This window comes from Pelodiscus sinensis, chromosome 27 (assembly GCF_049634645.1).
Source record: "Pelodiscus sinensis isolate JC-2024 chromosome 27, ASM4963464v1, whole genome shotgun sequence".
Lineage (NCBI taxonomy): Eukaryota > Metazoa > Chordata > Testudines > Trionychidae > Pelodiscus > Pelodiscus sinensis.
In genome coordinates, this window is record NC_134737.1 from 866938 (window position 1) to 884730 (window position 17793).

The following is a 17793-nucleotide window of genomic DNA, read 5'->3' on the forward strand; positions in this document are numbered from 1 at the left end:
ACCCCTTGGCTGGCCCCTCCCCCAGCACTGCCCCCCCCCCACTGTGACCCCTTGGCTGGCCCCTCCCCCAGCACTGCCCAGCTGCTCCACACCCACCTCCATCCCAGCTCCCTGGGCAGCTCCTCCGGCCCCTCCGCCTCCGGCCCGGCTCGCCCCTTAGCTTGGCCCTGCGCCGCCTCAGCCAGCGCCGTGCACACGGGGGCGGGCCCTGGGCTCCTGACGCCCTCATTGGCCTGCCTGCCCTGTCAGTCAGGCTGCCAGGAGTGTTGGCTCCTCCCATTGGCCCTGGGGACTGTCCGTCTCAGGTCCTGGTTTCCCACTGGCCCTGCCCCGTTCCTCAGGCCCTGGGGCAGTTTTGGGCGGGGCGAGGTCCGGTTCCCGCCTGCCCTGGGAGCCGCGCCGCGCGCGGGACCCAACGGCCCTCGCCGTACCCCTGGCCCATGCAGCCCGGCCGACCCCAAACCCGCCTCCAGGCCTTGGGGGCACCAGGGCTGGGGCTGGCGGGAGGTAAAATGGGGCCAGCCCAGAGAAAGCCTGCCCCTGCCCGAGCGCGTTCTCACGCCTTCCCCGAGGGGCGCAAGTGGACGGCCCGACAACCCCCGAAACACAACACGGCCGTAAGTGTAGGGGCGCATTTCAGGATAACGGTGCCTGTGGAGGAGGGGCGAATGGGACACCTGGCTCGGTGGCCTCAGAGGGGGACCCCAATAAACAGGCCCTTGTCTGCACTTTGGACTTCTGGTCGTTTGCTCGCTGTCGGCCTAACAAGAGCCGAGGGAGAGGGTGAAAGGGAAGCCCTCTAACGGCAGTCCATTCAGCCCAGCGGCTGTAACTAGTCAGAGGGCTCTTCCCGTTGTCGGCCTTTCTAAATGGATAATGCAGCAGCGATTCTTCCTGTCACTGTAACTTTCTTCTGATGCCCCCTGGAGCATCGACCTCTGGTAAGGAGAGGAGAGGAGTTCCCCAGACCTGCCTCGTTTGCAATGTTAGTTGAAGACCAAGATCCTGACACTTGATGTCTGGTTATGAGAGCTCCCTGAGCAAACACAGGTTCTTGGGCTGCAATATTTTTCTTTTTGTTGTCAGTTGAGAAAGGGATGTTCTCTAATAAATGAGCAGCACAAAGTACAAAATTGTGCAGCAGGACAAAATTGTGTAATTAAAATACACAATTCTGACACTGGAGGGGACCTTCCCCTGGAAAGGAACATCACTGGGGATGGAGGAAGTAAAATTGGATTCAGGATCAAATCCACTAACATGCCTGGAAAATCAGGCTAGCTCTTGTCTGCTATCCAGCCTGGCTAGCACCACTGCTTCTCTGGACTGTGTAAATGACAGTATAGGCCGTGCTCTCATTCCAATCGTAAACAACCTTTTGCCAGAGCACTGATCTGCCTTCTTGTCAGCTTTCATGCCAGCCTTCCTCCCCGCACGCTGCCACTTTGATAAATCCTCCATGCTCTTAACCTTCTATACAATGTCTTGCTCTTTGGTTTTTCTCCTCAGAATGCAGGCCAAAGCGACTGTGAAAGTCAGCGCTATTGATTGTGTCCAGGTTTTTTCTCTGGTTTGCACAGTGATTTATGTCTTTGGGCATGTTTACACTAGGAAATTATTTCAAAATAACTACACTTGAAATAACGGCAAGGAGTCCTGTGGCACCTTATAGACTAACCAGAGTGTTGGAGCATAAGCTTTTGTGGGCAAAGACCCTCTTTGTCAGATGCATGTTAACAAGTGGGTCTTTGCCCACGAAAGCTTATCCTCCAACACTTCGGTTAGTCTATAAGGTGCCACAGGACTCCTCGCCGCTTTTGCAGATTCAGAATAACACGTCTACCCCTCTGATACATTTGAAATAATAACTCCCGGAATAACTATTTTGAAAAAAACAACAAATGGTCTGGTAGCACTTTATAGACTAACACAACATGTAGATGGTATCATGAGCTTTTGTGGGCACAGCCCACTTCTTCAGATGACTGGGGTCATTGTGGGCTATGCCCACAAAAGCTCATTATACCATCTACATGAGTATAAAGTGCTACCAGACCATTTGTTGTTTTTTTCTGTAACAAACTAACACAGCTACCCCCTGAAGTATTTTGAAATAAGCATTATTCCCCGAGGAAAGCAGGAGTACAGATTTTGAAATAACCAGCCCCTTATTTCAAATTAATGGTCTCGGTAGTGTGGATGCTCTGCTTATTATTTTAAAATAAGCGGGGTTATTTCAAAATAACTCCCTAGTGTAGACCAGGCCTTTGTGGCCTTTGGGCATTTTATAACATTACTAGCGTATGGACCTTTAAATGAAAGCAAAAGAATGTTTGTTAATCTGAAGAAATATAGAAACTCCATGAATATTCAAGACACAGGATGGGAGTAACAGTGATAATTGGAAATTAGCTGCCTTCCTCATCCCACGGGAAGTTTTAGAAACTTTGAAATTGTTTTCAGAAAATTTAAACAATTTGCTGTTAGAAAACATGAAGGCAGCAAAGCCTCTCTCATTAATATTTCACCCAGCTCTGAAACAGGGAATTTATATGAGAGAAAAATCTCTGCCCTGTCAAAGAGAATATTGATGACTGAATAATGTAAAGAGTCCAGGGACCTCAATAACTTAGTAGGCAGGGGGCCGAGAAGCTCTGTGCTTGCTCTGGGGAGGAAAACGGCTAATACATTTTGGACAAAATTGGTTTCCAATATTTGAAGTTTTATGTCTGTCACTACATGTGTGGAAGAATGGCTTCCCAATTCATTCTGGATGTTCTCTGGAGCTGACTGTGCAGCCTTTGTTGGAATAGAACATTTATTAAACCTAGGTACTGGATATTTGCTAAGTGTTGTACAGAGCTAAAGCTGCAGGAAAGAGGTGTTTTTACTGTGTGACATTGGGAGCCATCGCAGGGCAGGAGAACTGCTTTTTTCTTTATTTTTGAATGAGCATCTATTCTAAACTTTCTTCCTCCTATAGATTCTCCCCCGCAGCAAAACTGCTGATCCCCTCTTAGCATGGAAAATATTTATAGTGCCTCACTATGACACATTATAAGCACCTCACAACTCTCATAAACCAAAATATCAACAAAAGTGAAAACAGAAATACCCCTGGGATTGTGGAAGTGAGCATAAGAACGGCCGTACTGGTCAGACCAAAGGTCCATCTAGTCCAGTATCCTGTCTACCAACAGTGAACAATACTAAATACCCCAGAGGGAGGGAACACAACAGGTAATCCTCACGTGATCCCTCTCCTGTCACCCATTTCCAGACAAATGGAGGCTAGGGACACCATTCCTACCCATCCTGGCTAATAGCCATTGATGGACCAAAACTCCATGAATTTATCTAGCTCTTTCTTGAACCCTGTTAAAGAACAAGTCTTCACAACAACCTCTGGCAAGGAGTTCCACAGGTTAATTATGTGCTGAGTGAAGAAAAATCTCTGTTTGTTTGTTTGCTTGTTTTAAACCTGCTACCTATTAATTTCATTTGCTGACCTGTAGTTCTTATATTGTGGAAATAAGTAAATAACTTTTCCTTATTCACTTTTTCTACACCAGTCATGGTTTTATAGACCTCTATCACATCCCTCCTTAGTCTCCTCTTTCCTAAGATGAAAAGTCCAAGTCTTTTTAATCTCTCTCCATATGGGACCCATTCCAAACACCCTAATAGTTTTTGTTGCCCTTTTCTGAACCTTTTCCAATGCCAATATATCTTTTTTGAGATGAGGCATCCATATCTGTACATTACACGAGGTGTAACAATTAACTCGAACTAAGGACTTAGTTCGAGTTAACGTTTGACTGCCGTGTGTAGCCACGGGCAGTTAGTTCGGACTAAGGGGATTTAAAAATGGCGCCCGGACAGGAAGATGCAAATAAAGCCCGGGATATTTAAATCCCAGGCTTCATTTGCAACTTCGAATGCCTACATTAGCCTCCCTAGTTCAAACTAGGGGGCTAGTGTAGACATACCCTTATTCTATATCCCTTTTTAATGGTTCCTAACATTCTGTTTGATTTTTTGACTGTCACTGCACACTGAGTGGTATGCACAAGAACACAGCTTAGTTGCCTCTTGTCTCTCTTCTCATCCCTCTGCTTTTTTTTCATGTAAGCCACCTGATTTGCTCATTCACCAATGTAATATACGCCATCATGTGCCAGCAATGCCCCTCTGCCATAAACATTGGCCAAAATGGACACAAATCAGACATCAGGAATGGTAACACACAAAAACCTGTGGGAGAACACTTCAGTCTTCCTGGACACACACTAGTAGATTTAAAAGTAGCCATCCTGCAACAAAAAAAAACAGACTTCAAAGAGAAACTGCAGATCTACAATTCATTTGCAAACTTGACACTATCAATTTAGGATTAAACAAAGACTATGAATGGCCAACTACAGAAGCAGTTTCTCCCCTCTTGGAGTTCACACCTCCACATCAGCTGCTAGGTGTCATGCCGCTTCCATGAGTGGGGGGGCCACATCCTCACACCTTGCCCAGGGAGGGACCTGCACAGGCTCCCCTGTTACTGATTGATTACATCAGCATGTCTCAGCTATATGAACACTAGCAGCAGTTGAGCTTCAGGATAACAGACAACTAAAATGAATCAACTGCTATTTACACTGAATTAAAGAGGCTTTGTTGTGAAATGAACTACAGAAGGAGGCATTCTCTATCCATTAGCTAGTCACTCACCTGTCCCTTATTATATTGTGGTTTTAATTCTTGAATTAGTGTTAGTAATCAGCAGATATGGATAGGAGACAGGCAGAATATTAAAATTATTTAAATGGATGGTTTCTAGCAGCTCATCAGACTTGAGATTTATTGCTTAATTGAAAAGAAAGCCAAACAGGAAATCCCAGGGTACTAGACAGAAATGAATATTATTTAGTTATTGGCCTGGTAGGAATGCTTAAGTGCTGATATACTTGCCACATTGCATGAAGTGACTGCTTTTGTATTTTCATTATATTGGCTATTTCATGTCAGTTTTTAAACTTGGGGGCCATAAAAGGCCACATTCAAATGCTAAAAAATTATAGAACATTCCAGTTTCACTCTTACCGATGACTCACTCTTCTCCCGCCTCTCTGAGGAACTTCACATTGATGCTTATTGAAGGAGATAAGAAGAGTAATAACGGTGCCTTCCACTGGAGCTACTGAGATTTTACTGAAATTGAAGTATCAGAGGGGTAGCCGTGTTAGTTTGAATCTGCATAAACAAAGAGAAGTCCGATGGCACCTTATAGACCATGGGTTTCCAAACTGGGAGGTGTGCCCCCCGGGGGGGCGTGAGGCGACTCAGCCACACACACCCCATCAATCCCACCCCAAGTTTTGCTGCTATTTTTTGGGGAGGGGGGGCGTGAGGGTTTCTCAAAAATCAAAAAGGGGGTGTGATTCCAAACAGTTTGGGAGCCGCTGTTATAGACTAACAGATTTATTGGAGCATAAGCTTTCGTGGGCAAAGTCCCGCTTGGTCAGATGCATGTGGTGGAAATTCCAGAGGCAGGTGTAAATATACAGGCACATGAACAGAAAGGAGTACCAATCAAGAGGAAGGCCAGAGATAACGAGGTCAACTCAGGCAGGCAGGATGTGGCCCACTTCTAGCAGCTGACGTGGAGATGTGAACATCCTCCCTGATTGAATTGACCTCGTTATCTCTGGCCTTTCTCTTGATTGGTACTCCCTTCTTTTCATGTGCCTGTATATTTATACCTGCCTCTGGAATTTCCACCACATGCATCTGACCAAGTGGGACTTTGCCCACGAAAGCTTATGCTCCAATAAATCTGTTAGTCTGTAAGGTGCCACAGAACTTCTCATTGTTTGTACTGAAACTGAAGGAGCAGGAGCAGGAGCAGGAGCAGTGAGAGTTGCTATCAGCCACCATTCTGAGGGGGAGCATAGAGTGCTGACAGCACCAGACTTCAGAGGTGGAAAAGGCCTCTTTGATCATATTGACTTCCTCCCCTTGGGGACCAGAGTGAGACCGTTCCATACAAAGTGGAATATCTATCATCAGTGTGTGTGCTGGCCCAGCTCTGCCAGCAGACCTCAAGTAAATCGCCCAATGCAGGATTGCCAACTCATAGGACAAAGGCGAATGCCTTGGCCACACCCCTGCTTGCCCCTTCCCCAAGGCTCCACCCCCTGCTCACTACATTCCCCTTCCCTGGATGGCTCCCTCTCCCACACCCTCATTCACTTTCACTGGGCTGGGACATGTGGGTGGGGGTGTCTAGAAGGGGGTGAGGGCTCTAACTGTGGGAGTAGGCTCTGGGTTGCAGAAGTTCAAGTTGCAGGAGGGGGCTTCAGACTGTGGAAGGGAGTTGGGGTGCAGGAGAGGGTGAGGGCTCTGGGCTAGGAGTGTGGACTCTGGGATGGGGCTGGGGATAAGGTGTTTGGGGTGCAGTTTGGGAGGGGCCAGAGCTGGGGCAGAGGGTTGGGGCTCAGGGTTGGTGTGCTGACTTAGTTCAGGTGGCTCCTAGTCAGAGGGGCAGTGAGTCTAAGGCAGGCTCCCTGCCTGTCCTGGCTCCACAGTGCACCCCAGAATCAGTCAGCAGGTCTGGGACATGTGGTGGGGTTGGGGGCATTAGGGGGCTCCCTGTGCTGCCTTTGCTCACAGCATCACCCCTCCCTTCCCAACTCCCATTGGCTGGTTCCTGACCAATGGAAGTACAGAGCCAGTACTCGGGACATAGGCAGTGTGTGCCTGCCTAGGAGCCAGACCTGGCTGCTTCCTGGGTGTAGGGCAGTGCCAGGAGAGGTAGGGAGGACTAGCCTGCGTTAGCCCTGCAGCGCCGCTGACCAGACTTTTAACAGCCCAGGTGGTGGTGCTGTCAAAAACTGGACATCTGGTCACCTCGCCCAATGCTCACAAGATCTGTTAAGGTATGAAGGTGTATTGTTGAGTAAGCATGTACTAGTAGCCTGCAGACTACTGGACCATTATTATGTGTATGCCTGTAACAAAGGGCTCAATTCAGTCAGTGATGGGACGTTCCATCCCAAAGACACTCCCTCTGAGACTCCATTTCATATGTCAGTACAAGCAAGTTATGTACTGTCCCTCTGACATGGTTAGTTAACACTCTCTGATATAGCAGGTTATCACCCATCACCTTGTACATCTCTATCCATCACACCGAAGTCCTGACTTTATCTTTAGGAGGGGTCAGTGCATTGCTGTTATATTTGGGAAATGCTTTTGTATCATTCTTGGTGTGGGGTATTCTGGTACCACCCTTCTGGAATGCGTGTTTGTGCCTAGCATTTCTTAGGAATCTGTGTTTCTGCAATATCAGCCCACTTCTTGCCAGTGTCTGTGAGCAGGGTGACCTTTTTGCTCACAACTTACATTTCCTTTATAGCAGTAAAGTTTTGCCTGCTACTTTAGCCCAGGCCTCAGATACAAGGGCTTATGTTTCAGGTCCTCTTCCTGCTTCATTCTCCCTCCTTTTGTTCTTTTATGGGGAGGATGTTTACCCATTGTGCTGGAAAAGCATAATGAATCATAGAATCACAGGGCTGGAAGAGGCCTCAGGAGGTCATCAAGTCCAGCCCCTGCCCAAAGCAGGACCAACCCCAAATAATGCTCAGATTGAAGATGACCCCATTGGGTAAGCACAGTTATATGGTCACCTTAGTGTGCCACTTATACATTTATGCCCCATCTGTCCATTGGTCTGCACAGTTCCTTGTATGACTGGACAGATTTTGTTTTCCAGTTGTGTCCAGTCACTTACGGTAGGCCTGGGAATGTTAGCCCTGAGACGTTGATGGAGGAATGTAGTTTTATCATTGAGCCTTAGGGACACTCCCAGAGAATTAATACATGTATGTAATATGGATACGATGTATATAGGTATGTATGAGTACGACACCAATTAGATCCACATGATGTAGGGTCACAAGGGCCAGCCCTGAAGCTTTTCCTGCTGATAGTTCATCATATATCTGGCTCCCTGACTCTTGAATCTCTGGATGAGGATGAGAACTTTGCATAGGTGGACTTTTGTTTAGAATGTATAGAAATCTGGTTCAGCGGTGTGCTTGCTTGGGGTTCCAGGATCCAGTATGGAAATACACTATAGTGGCACGGTCTAAGAAGCACTCCTTTCCAGCACGGTCTGGAGATATTTGGCTAATATACGACTGCATTGTGTGTACAGTATATTGTACTAGGCTGATAGAACAGGCAGATAATAGTTTCCATTGTAAAAACCAGCTCAACAGATGACACAGCTGGAATTAAGGGGGGCTCAATTTACCTTCTTCCCAATGCACTCCTCTCCATGCAGGGTGTTTTGGCCTCTCCATTATAATGTTTAATTTATAGAGCGTATTAGAATCATAAAAGTCTGTGTTTCAGTCAGAGGCCAGTGAAGCCAGGGCGCTCAGCTTTCTTTGCTGTTGCTTTGTAATTGACTTCAACTAAAAAATTACAGTCTCTTGAGCTCTGATTATAGGCAGCAGAACCTGGCACAATGGGACAGCTGCAGATGCTGAAAATAGCCACAGATGATGTGTAGACTATGCAGTGAGAGGGAAGGCGGGGATGTTCAGTAGCCATAATAATTACTGCAGTGGCAAGTTTGTAGTGTAGACGAGCCCTAAATCTAACTCTTTGCTGACACAGCAGAGACCTATGTGGAGATGGAACTTCATGGACGAGAAGCAATGGGCTTCAACTGCAGCAAAGGAGGTTTAGGTTGGACGTTAGGAAAAACTTCCTGTCAGGGTGGTGAACCACTGGAATAAATTGCCTGAGGAGGTTGTGGAATCTCCATTATTGGAGATATTTAAGAACAGGTTTGTCGTGTGGTTCAATTTTTAGATCCAAGGGAAACCAGGACCCTCCATAGAGACTTAACCACTTACTTATATTTATTGCAAGCTGTAAGCAATTAACATAGTTGTTTAAATTTTACAAGCCTTAAAAACAATTACTATTCAATTTAAACCTTAAATACTATACATTCTAAATCAATTAATTCAGCTCAAAGTAATGCAAAAGCAATTAATAGAAGATTATTATAGTACAATAATTAAGCCTACTTTACTTACACTTCACCCATATGCTACCTACAGTACTAGGCAGGAGATCGTGGTCCCTTTGGGAACGTCTAGACGACATGCCTCTGGCGACAGAGGCATGTAGATTAGGCTACCCGGCATAGGAAAATGAAGTGACGATTTAAATAATTGCCACTTCATTTAAATGTAAATGGCTGCTGCGCTGAGCCAATCAGCTGTTTGGCAGGACAGCGCGGTAATCTGGATGCTCCACGGTCAACATCAAAGGCATTTGTCGACCACCCCGATATGCCTCCTGGGATGATTATTTAAATCGCCGCTTCATTTTCCTATGCTGGGTAGTCTAATCTACATGCCTCTGTCGCCAGAGGCATGTAGTCAAGACGTACCCTTTGATTCCCACGCGTCGGGACACCTGGCACTGCTGCAGCTGGTATTTATACTCGGCCTGGTTGTTCTAGTAATATCTACCAATCAACTACATATCATGTAAGATACCTACTATGCCAATATTTAGGGTACATTCTGCTGCTTAGGGTGTGTCAAAAGCGCTTAATTAACAGGTTATTTAGCTGTCTCTGAAATTTTCAGCTTGTCAAAAAAAGGACATGTTAATACCAGGTTGTTTCTGGTCTTTGTGGCCTGGTCTCACAGTGCTAGACAGTTTCTGCATGGTTGTGCAGGCATTCCTGCCTCTCAAAGCTTCCGCCACTTTATCTGCATACTTATATGCACCAGACTTGAGACAGGCCTAGGATTTGCTTTGGACAGGGCCGGGACAAGGCCCGACAATGCAGGCGTTGTTTTGGTCATGGGAGGGCTGTCCAAGCTTCCCTACAAGGTTGGATAAACATCTGTCAGGGAGGATCAGGTGGTTGGTCCTGCCGGGAGGGCAGGGGACTGCACTTGATGACCTCTTAAGATCCCTTCCAGTTCTTTTATTCTCTGATTTGTGCCCACATATTTGGCTCCTCCCCAGTACTACACATACATCTATCTAGATATCTCAAGAGATCTTCAACCCTTGCATCAGACAGGCAAGTCACCATGGAGTTCTCTTGGTCATCACAAACCCAGCTGTCTATGTTTCTAATGATCCAATCCCCCATATTTAACACTTCTCTCTTCCTAACAATGGGAGTTCCCTCCCCGGAGAGGAATCCTTAATGCGAGAGGATACCACGGCATCATCTGAAAGGAAGGTCCCAACTATGGGATTATTTCCTTCTGTTCCGATTGGAAGTTCTCCTTCCCTGAGCCTTTCACCCTCCTCAACAGCACAGAGGCTGTCTGACTGCAGGTGGAACTGCTCAGCTGTGTACCTCTCTGCCTCTCTTAGTTCTTCCAGTTCAACCACCCTGGTTCCAAAAGCCCCCGGTCCCTGAGAGCCAGGAGCGCTTTGCACCGAATGCAGCATGCGCCACCAGCCCATAAGGCAGGTAATCATACATGCTGCATTGGGTACAAGAAACAGGATAGCCCTCACTCTGCTGATAGACTTCTCCTGGCATTCTCTTTATACTCCTAGAGCTTATCCTTTCTGGAGGCTTATTTTTTTTAATCAGTTGCTTTTGCTTTTAAAGAAGCTTATAGAATGTCAAGTGTATCTAGCTCCCCTGGAACTCTGCCTCTCAGCTATGCAGCAAAACTCCCCTGCTAGCTCACCTTTTGTTTTTTTATCCTTTCACTGGAGTTCCAGACAATGCTTTTGGGATCCTCAGGTGATCCTTAGTTCACTTTAATAACAAGTCTTTTGTTACCTTAATCACCCTGCGTCTTTTTATAAACAAACTCCTGCTGCAAAGGCTGTGTTGCTCCCAGCTTCTCAATTCATCACAGTCTCACTCAGGCTGTATTGCAGTTAGCATTGCGGGACCGAGCCCCCGACTCTGAGCACCTTGGCCCCTGTAAGTTAACTCGCTGCCTATGCACCAGTACAATGGACAGCAGAATCAGGCCTGCCTGCTGCCCTACAGATCTGAGCACAGCAGTGCCATGTGAAGGACAATGTGCAGCTGCTCCCTCTCACACCACCGACTGGGGACAGCAGCCCACATCGGAATGTCCTGGTGTTCTCAGCTGGCTGAACAGGAAAGGAGGAACACCCGTTAGGTGTGCTCTCTGGTGGCATTCCAGCTCCACAGGAGAAAAACAGCAAAAGGTCTGATAGCACTTTATAGACTAGCAAAACATGTAGATGGGATCATGTGCTTTTGTGGGTACAACCCACTTCTTCAGATGACCGGAGTTAGCTCCACCGGCAGGGTATGTCTAGACTACATGGCTCCGTCAACAGAGCCATGTAGATGAGTTTACTAGACATAGGGAAATGAAGCAGCGATTTAAATAATCGCCGCTTCCTTTACATCAAAATGGCCACCGCACTGTGCCGATCAGCTGTTTGGGGGCACAGCGGGGCAGTCTGGACGCTGGTGTCTGTGCCAGCTCTGCTCTCATCTTTCATTGTTGATATTAATTTCCCTGTTGACCAAGTGGGTCCACAGCCAGGAGATGCTAAACCAGCCGCACACTCCAGCCAATGACTGAGGGCTTGGAGAGAATTGCTCTTCTTCAGGGAAATGTGGCACAGAGCAAGCCTTAGGCAGCAATGAGCCAGTGGTTTCGGGCGCACTCTGGCTGCTTGCAAGCCCTGAAAGCAGGAGGTTAACTTCCTTCTCTGCAGGTGTCATGCACAGAAAGGGAGCTGCTGGCATGAGGACAAAGCAAAGGAAATCAAGGGAAAATGCTAGTGCCCCGATCCCGCATCCTAGGCCTTGGGAAGCTGGAACAAAGGCAGCTAGTTTGTTGGGATTCTTCTTTGTCTGGCTGATGTAAATGGAGAACAACAACAATGACAATTTTACATTCAGATGTGACGCAAGATCATTGTGTCTGGAGTAGCAGAGTGTACTGCTGCGATGCCTCCTTTCTATCTGTGAAGCAGGCACCGAGTAGTTATGTGTTCCATGGTCTGCTCTGGGCACTAGGGAGTCTTTTCCATATGTGCAGCAAGTATCCGCATCTGCTGTGGTTGGAGCAGATGTGCCATAAGTTGCCCATGAGTTTTGTTGGAGGTTGAAGCCAGGGGAGGTCTTTTACTAAGTGCTTATTTGTAACTTCTTGTGCACTCCGTTTGGCTTTCAACAAGGATTGAAGTAGCTTTGTCGAAGGTTAAACGTGTGGGTCCAAATTGGCTTATGTGACTTCAGGCAGTGGCGAGGTTCGTTAAGGTACTGGTGGATGGGAAAATGTTAGTTTTTCACTGGAATTCCCACAGGGCTATGGCATCACAGTGATGGGATGGGGAAGCATCTATACAGCTGAGCACAAGCAGTCAGGCTGTGTCTAGACTGGCTGCGAGTATTTGCGCAAGAATACTGACCTTGTAATGTACAAAATCAGTGGTTCTTGCGCAAATACTTTGACTCTCCTGCTCAGGGATAAGCCCTCTTGCGCAAGTGTTCTTGCACAAGAGGGCCAGTGTAGAAAGGCAAGTTAATTTCTTGCACAAGAAAGCCCGATGGCTAAAGTGGCCGTCGGAGCTTTCTTAAGCAAGAGAGCGTCTACACGGGCACGGGCACGGATGCTCTTGCGCAAAAGATACTTTTAACGGAAAAACTTTTCTGTTAAAAGTATTTGCGCGAAATCATGCCAGTCTAGACGCAGCCTCAGTGTTTGAACATAAGAATGGCCGTACTAGGTCAGACCGAAGGTCCATCTAGTTCAATATCTTGTCTTCTTACAGTGGCTGATGCTAAGTGCCCCAGAGGGAATGAACAGAACAGGTGACCATCAAGTGATCCATCCCCTGTTGCCTATTCCCAGATTCTGACAAACAGAAGACACCATTCCTGCCCATCTTGGCTAATAGCAATTGATGGATCTATCCTCTAAGAAATTATCTGGCTCTTTTTTGAATCCTGTTTAAGTTGTGGCCTTCACAACATCCTCTGGCAAGGAGTTCCACAGATTGACTGGGCATTGAATGAAGTAATACTTCCTTTTGTTTGTTTTAAACCTGCTACCTATATATTTCATTTGGTGACCCCTAGTTCTTGTGTTATGGAAGTAAGTAAATAACTTTTCCTTATTTACTTTCTCAACACCAATCATGATTTTATAAACCACTCTCATATCCCCCCTTAGTCATCTCTTTTCCAAGATGAAAATTCCCAGTCTTATTCATATCTGCTCATACGGCAGCTGTTCCGTACCCTTAATCATTTTTGTTATCCTTTTCTGGACTTTTCCCAGTGCCAAAATATATTTTTTTAAGATGAGATGACCGCATCTGCATGCAATATTCCAGATGTGCGTGGTTTTATATAGAAGCAGTAAAATATTATCTTATTCTCTATTCCTTTTTAAATGATTCCTGACGTTCTATTTGCTTTATTCACTGCTGCTGCACACTGAGTGGCTGTTTTCAAAGAACCAGCCACAGTGACTCTCTCTTGCATGGTAACAACTAATTTAGTCCCCATCGCTTCATGTGTATAGTTGGGATTATGTTTTCCAATATGCATTACTTTGCATTTATCAACATTAAAATTCATCTGCTATTTTGTTGCCCAGTCACTTAGTTTAGTGAGATCTTTTTGAAGCTTTTCACAGTCTGCTTTGAACTTAACTATATTTTGCAGTTTAGTATAATCTGCAAATTATACCACCTCACTGTTCACCCCTTTGTCCAGATCATTTATGAATAGGTGGAATAGGATTGGTCCCAGTATGGATCCCCGCAGGACATCACGAGTTTGGAATCTGTACCCCCCCCCCCCCCGGAGCTCGGTATGGTGCATCAGACAAAGCTTCATTTTATTATGAAATTAAAAAAACATCACAATAAAAATGCACCATCCTGAGGTTTGTCACCCTCCCCTCTGCTGACAGCTTTGCCCCCAGGCTTTGTCTGTCTTGCCGGGTTAGACTGGCAGCTCTCTGGGGCAGAGACTGGCTCTATAGTGTATACAGAGCATTTAGCAGAAATAGGCCCCGATCCTGTTTCAAGGCTTTGTGGTGCTACTGGAGTAGATACAGTAACTGATGGGGCATTTTCACTGCTATTAAAATGAGTGGTGAATATTTTCTGACAAAAAGAAAAGTGCAGGTTAGCAGCATCCAGAGTGTCTTTGTGGTTACAAGGGAGCCGTGCTGTCAAACAGTAACCAACACTTCTGCCAGCATTTACTTGCCTGCGCCCTGGGCCTGATCCTGCAAAGGGAGCCGATCCTGCTGGCTGACCTCTTGGCAGTCTGGGGGTTCCCCTTGTTTCCTGGGCTGATCCTGGCTTTGGTGGATACGTGTGGAAGGTTGATTTTGTTTCATAGGTTCCACGGCCAGAAAGGACCATTGTGATCATTGGGTCTGGCCCCATGTTACCTTGGCCAGAGAACTGCCCCACAAAAACTCCTGGAGCAGAAACACAGCCACTGGGGACTGCCAAGCACATCCCTCCCTTGTAAGTTCTCCGTGTTTTGTTAGTGACTTGGGACTCTCTTAAATCCTCCTCCCAAAGCTTTGCATTCCCCTTTCACTGCAGCTGGATTTATTAACACACACGGACCTTCCCACTCCCCTGGCTTCCTTTATTCCTTGGCATTAATCCTTAATGAGCTTAGCGGAGCAGGCTATAAATATTGATAGTTGTAGACCACCTGAAGGTGCCAGAAAACTGTCACTGTTCTGCGGTCTTCTTCTGAAATGTGGCTGGATTCCAGCTCTTTGATGCGCAGTTCCCTGCGTGCGCTCATTGGAATGGAGGTGCGGGAACCAAAACGGAATTCAGGGGCGCACCATGGTGTGAAAATGAACTTCTATGCACTAGCAACAGCCTCCAGGAGTCACATGGCACGGGCCCTGCAGCATGGCGCAGCGTCAGCCCCCTGGCCTGGCGCCATGTGTGCAGTGCAGCTGAACTCACTTGTCACTAATTAGGCTTTGAAATGTTCATGACAGGCTGTGGCACTAGCGTAAATATCTGTATCTTCTGAACATGGGTTCATCTTGGCATCGTCTGGCTGTTGTGTGTCTGTCTCTTTCTGCAGTCCGATAGCCAGCTCCTGAGAGAGACCAGCAGAGCAGAGACTGAGCATAGCCCGTTTGTCTTGTTTCTAGTTGCAAAATTTGGGCTGGCGGCTGCTGTATTTTATTTATCGAAAGCTCCCCCAAAGAATAAAAGTGGCACTTTCACACCAGCCCCTGTCACACACAAGGGCTAGGAATTGGTTTGGTTAATCTCTCCGGGAGCAAGCTGGCTGCTGAGGGTTCCCCCTGCAAAAGGAGGTTCGGAGGAGAATTCCAGGTAGCCTGGAGTGGCTTAGGCAACCGCACACTTGGTACATAAAGTATTGAGACAAAGATGAGTCCCTTTGCAGACTGAAAAATACATCCCAAATTCACATCTCCTCCCCCTTGAGCTCTGTGGCGCTCTTGAGCCGGGCTAGCTGGCCCTGTTGGGGGTAGGCTCACTTTAGAGCCTGGGTTCTGCTTTCGCTTAGGTTGGTAACCTGCCCACTTTTGTAGTGAGGACACAGGCTGAGACGCCGCCAGCGCCTTCCCGCAGTTCTTCCCATGTGCGCAGAATGGCTGACCAGTTCTCCCATAATTCACAGTGCTCAGCTCCCTGCAGCCCCGGGAACTATGGGCCGTGTTCCCGGGCCCCGGTGCGGCAAGCGCAGCCCCAGTGAGGACACAGTACCTGGGCGAGGGCTTTGCACTGGGGAGCTGCCCCTGGGGTGGTCTCAGGTCTGGTGCCGATCACCCGTGTTATCCCTGCAGCACAGGCGTGCTCTAGGTGACTTGGCTGAGGTCCTGCAGTGAGTCTGTACCAGGGGACCTCGGAAGCCCAGCTCTTGGTTCCAACAGAGCAACACCCCGAAAAGCCAGGCTCTGCATTGCCCCCAGCTGCGAGGCACGTCTCACTGGGGGCAGGAGAAACGGCCCAAGGGAGGCAGGGCGGGAATGGAGCTGGGCTCTGGGCTAAAGAAAGGGCCCCTAGCTGTTGTCACTCTGCCTTTGGTGAGGGAACAGATTCCTGCCGGTGCCCTTAAGCGTCAGCTGCCGCCAGCGTGTTACTGATGGATTAGCAACGAGCCGGTGAGCCCCTTCTGCTCTTCAGTCGCTGAGCCTGCCCTTTGCTCTTCCCTGCTGGTTTGGAACCTCCCCCCGAGGGGGCTTGCTGGCACTTGGCCCTGTGCATATCAGTCTGGCCAGCGCAGCTGCAGGGTCCTTAAGAACAGCCGGACTGTCGTGAAGGCTGAGGGCCTCCAATTATCCATGCAGCCGACAGAGCCTAGACTGTGAGCGGCCTCCTCTCCCCTCAGGCACACACTCACAGAACCGCAAGTGCACACAGAGACACCCCCTTGCTGACCTGGATGGACCCAGGAGGGTGTTTGGCCCACCCGTGCCAAGGCCAGAGAGTTTAGAGGAAGTGCTTGAGAACTGGGAAATGGTTTCTCAGTGGACTGCCTTCCATAGCAAACGTCTGTCTGCTCTCCGTGCAGGATGTGCTGCCGGCTCTGCCCGAAAGCAGCTGCAACATGGGCTCTGACAGTAACAGCAGCCCAAACAGTGTGTAGTGCTGGAACCTTCGCTCCAGGCTTAGCAAGATGAAATTACCCCAGCTGCTTCGGAAGGAGCACATGGGGGTTGGAGACAGGGAATGATTCCGACTCTAATCCCAGTTCCGGATTGGAGAGCCTAGGCAGAGCCGAGGGATGAATTTGCAGAGCTGAGATTTCCCCCTCGGATATACATTTTAGCCGAATAAAACTAACCCTTCTGCTGCAGTCTGAGTAACTGCTGGCGTGTGAGCGGCCCTGGGCCGGGGCTCTCCTTAGGCAGAAGCTGATCTCAGGAGGGACGGGCCTGGTAGCAGGCCCGCATCTTGGCAGCTGAGCAGAGATGCCTGGGGCCGGAGCATCAGAGGGACTGGGCTCCTGCGGCTGTCGCTGTCTCCGCTGGAGCAGTAAGGGTTCACGTAGAACCCCAGCAAGTCCCCAGAATCCGGGGTCGCTCTGGAGAGCTGGGGCCTTGATGTCTGCATGGGGCAGGCAAGACCCTTTCCGATCCCAGCATTCTGGGCGTGCTTGCCGGCGGCCCGCTGGGATTGCAGGGCTGCTGGGAGCTGGCTAAGAGAAGACGCGCCGCTGGGATGGATCCTGGGGCCACAGAGAGGCAGGAGGCTCTATTGCAGAATATTAAGTTGCACACAAACGTCTGCTCGGAGAAGGAGGCCAAGAGTCAGAGCCTGGAGAGCTGCCCAGATGCTGGGAATTGGAAGAGCGGAAACGGCTTCTCCCGGCAAGGGGCCTCTCCGGCCCCGTAAGCAGAAGAAATGGGCTGCTCCAGTGCCTGTGCCTGTGCAGGGATGGAGAACTGGCCACGCGGGAGCTGCCAGCCAGTGACACCCACTGTCCAGGTGTTTCAAGGCATTGCAAGTGGCTCCGCTGTTTGACAGCAATTACTGCCAACTCTAGTTTGCCACACGGGCACTGTTGTCCCTGCACTGCCAGGGCCAGGGAAATGGGGCTCTGGGCTGGCTGCGGAGAGGCTGTGCACGCGGGTGGGTGTGCTGGACTCTGCTGGGTGCCCCCAGCGAGCCACACTAAGGAAGTGACACAGGTTCTCAGGGTTGGCTTTTTCTATGACTGCAAACTCGCTTAGCAGCCACTTCCGGGCAGAGGATGGGCGCTGTAGCAAAGCAGCCCATGGC

General features: G+C 48.5%; 2 protein-coding genes across 12 annotated transcripts in view; one reads left to right on the forward strand and one right to left on the reverse strand.

Moving 5' to 3' along the window:
• Positions 1-197, reverse strand: part of LOC142820905 (uncharacterized) — a 67718-nt gene extending 67521 nt beyond the window's left edge. For 5 of the 6 annotated variants that reach the window (XR_012897908.1, XR_012897906.1, XR_012897907.1 and 2 more), the window contains exon 1: positions 97-197. Coding sequence is in view for 1 of the 6 variants with exons in the window: in XM_075910410.1 (XP_075766525.1) it covers positions 97-102 (6 nt within the window). In the remaining 5 variants the exon portion in view is untranslated. The remainder of the gene's footprint in view (positions 1-96) is intronic. The other variant, XM_075910410.1, reaches the window with a different exon arrangement.
• Positions 1-17793, forward strand: part of SYT6 (synaptotagmin 6) — a 110963-nt gene that overhangs the window by 797 nt on the left and 92373 nt on the right. For 3 of the 6 annotated variants that reach the window (XR_012897903.1, XM_075910400.1, XM_075910401.1), the window contains exon 1: positions 355-941. The exons of 1 other annotated variant lie outside the window; for it this stretch is intronic. Coding sequence is in view for 2 of the 5 variants with exons in the window: in XM_075910400.1 (XP_075766515.1) it covers positions 917-941 (25 nt within the window). In the remaining 3 variants the exon portion in view is untranslated. Of the gene's footprint in view, positions 1-354; positions 942-17793 lie in introns of those variants that run through there. 2 more of the 6 variants (XM_075910402.1, XM_075910406.1) reach the window with 1 other exon arrangement.